This window comes from Chrysochloris asiatica, unplaced genomic scaffold, assembly GCF_000296735.1.
Source record: "Chrysochloris asiatica unplaced genomic scaffold, ChrAsi1.0 scaffold00002, whole genome shotgun sequence".
Classification (NCBI taxonomy): Eukaryota; Metazoa; Chordata; class Mammalia; order Afrosoricida; family Chrysochloridae; genus Chrysochloris; species Chrysochloris asiatica.
The window spans coordinates 30,961,807-30,964,172 of record NW_006408520.1 but is presented as its reverse complement, the minus strand read 5'-3'; the positions used below and the strand labels follow the sequence as shown (position 1 = coordinate 30,964,172).

The window sequence follows — 2,366 nt, the reverse complement described above, 5'->3', positions numbered from 1 at the left end:
AAAATTATAAGGAAAAAATAAAAGACCAGACTTACAGGTCAGAAAGAGACTGGGACCTGAGGCCATGGCCATTGGTCACCTTTCAGGTCTAAACTGAACTCACCCTCAAGGCTCAATTTTCAGTCAAGTGGTAGATAGGTATACAGGGGGGGAAATAACACTCATAGAATGGTCAACCACTGGAGATCAAAAGGGCAGCATTTATCTAAGGACAAAATTTGGAAGGTTGGGAAAGAAGGTGGAATGTAAACAAGAAACAGAAAAACTGGGATAAGTTAAGTTAAAGGTGTTACAATGAAGTATATGATTTGTTGATGATCTACTCTTTAAAACTTCACTCAATTTATAATAAAAAGGTGAAACAAAACAAAAACCTTATGTATCACGGGAAAGAAAGAAAGGATAAAATACAGATTGACCAAGAAGAATTTTCAAGAGGAAATTTTTTTTTTTTTTTCCAAGAGGAAATATTGAAGAGCCTTTACAACACTGTATGGACATAACTATAGTCTCCTCCCTTACTAATCACCTAGGGTGATACAGGAGTCCTGGTGTGGCACTGTGGGTTAATGTGCTGGACTGCAAGGTCGGTTTGAACCGCAAAGGTGGTGGTTCAAGCTCACCAGCCGCTCCTTGGAAACCCTATATTGGGTCATTTTGAGTTGGAAACAACTCAACAGCACTCAACAACAGCAACAGGGTTATACAATCTGTTGACGCTGAGATCAAAGAATAAGGACAATCTATCAAAGTGAACTTTATCAGGTGATATTTCATAAGGTATATAAATCATGCATCGAACTAGTATGTGTACTGGTACAAAATGCCTCTGTTCTCACCTATAAAATACTATGGTGTTGGTGGTGGTTGTGGTTGTGTGCCACCAACTTTGTTCTGACTTATAACAACCCTGTATAGGGTTTGCAAGGCTGTAAATCTCTACAGGAGCAGAAAGTCTCATCTTTCTCCCATAGAGCAGCTGGTAGACTAGCACTACTGACCTTGAGGTTAGCAGCCCAGTTTATAATCCACTACACTACAAGGTCTCCTTGTGAAATACTGTACATACCCTCAAAATCTTGTTTTTGTATGGAAAATCAGAAATAGCCTGACTTTGACTAATTATTATATTTCCATTAAATATTTTAGGTGGGTATTTGGACTTACAGTCTTCAAGCCAATGTAGACACAGAAACATTAATTCTGACAGTAACTTCCCGGGCATCAAATCCTTCTGTGCCTCCAATCACAGTGAATGCTGAAATGAACACAGCCACAAACCACTACCCTAACCCACTGATAGTTTATGCAGAAGTTAAACAAGGGTTCTCACCTGTTCTTGGAGCTAAAGTGACTGCCTTCATTGAATCAAAGAGTGGAAAAATTGAAACCTTGGAACTTTTGGATAATGGTGCAGGTAATTGATAGGCTTTTAAAAAATAGGGTTCTTTAGCAGTTTGGGGCATCAGGACAGGCATCAGAAGAATTGGTGATAATCCAAAAAATAGCAAAACAGGAAAGAAATCCTGTTCTGGTAATATCTACAAAGTGCTCAACACAGTGTCTTCCAGATAGTAAGCACTCAATAGATGTTTGTCATTTAAACAATCAGTAATGTTACATGGTTGATGTGAACCCTGCTCTAAGACAATCTGGTGGTCTTAGAGCAGTAGTCCACAAAATTTATCAACCATATAAAATTATTGATGGTTTATTAAAACATTGATTGCTGGACCCATCCCAAGAAGACCCAAGAATTTACATTTGTAACAAGTTCTAGAGTTATACAGATGCTGATGGTTCAAGGACTTCATTTTAAGAATTTCTGACTAAAGATTGTTAAATTCCTTGGAAATTTGGTTTGCAATTTAACAGATAATTCTTTCAAAACATGACACCAAGCCATGCCTCCTACAGCACTCTCTACTCAGCTGTTGTTGTTATTAAGTGTTGTTGAGTTAGTTCTGACTAATAGTAAGCTGAAGTAGATCAATTCACTGAGAAATCAGTAAAATGGATTCTATAATAATCTGTCATTATTATTGCTATAAGTAATATTAATCTGTGAACACTGGTGTGACTCTGTAGGATAAACACTGGACTGCTAACAGCAAGGTAAGCAGTTCAAACCCATCAGCTGCTCTCAGAAAAGTTATATATGGTCACTACAAGTTGGAACTGATTTGATGGCATATAACAACATAATAATAATTTGTCTGTAAAATATTAAGTACCAAAAGGTCCAATGATAATAAATACATTATGCATACAAACACACACACACACACATATATATATGGAGCACAGTGGTTTTATAGGATAAGCACAGGACTGCAAACCAAAAGTTCAGCGGTTCTAGCCCACCA

The 2,366-nt window shown here is 37.4% G+C and overlaps 1 protein-coding gene across 1 annotated transcript in view; it reads left to right on the top strand.

The window, feature by feature from the left end:
* CLCA4 (chloride channel accessory 4) overlaps positions 1–2,366 on the top strand; it is a 47,108-nt gene that overhangs the window by 40,673 nt on the left and 4,069 nt on the right. The window contains 1 exon segment of the mRNA XM_006878327.1: positions 1,150–1,417. Coding sequence (XP_006878389.1) covers positions 1,150–1,417 — 268 coding nt within the window.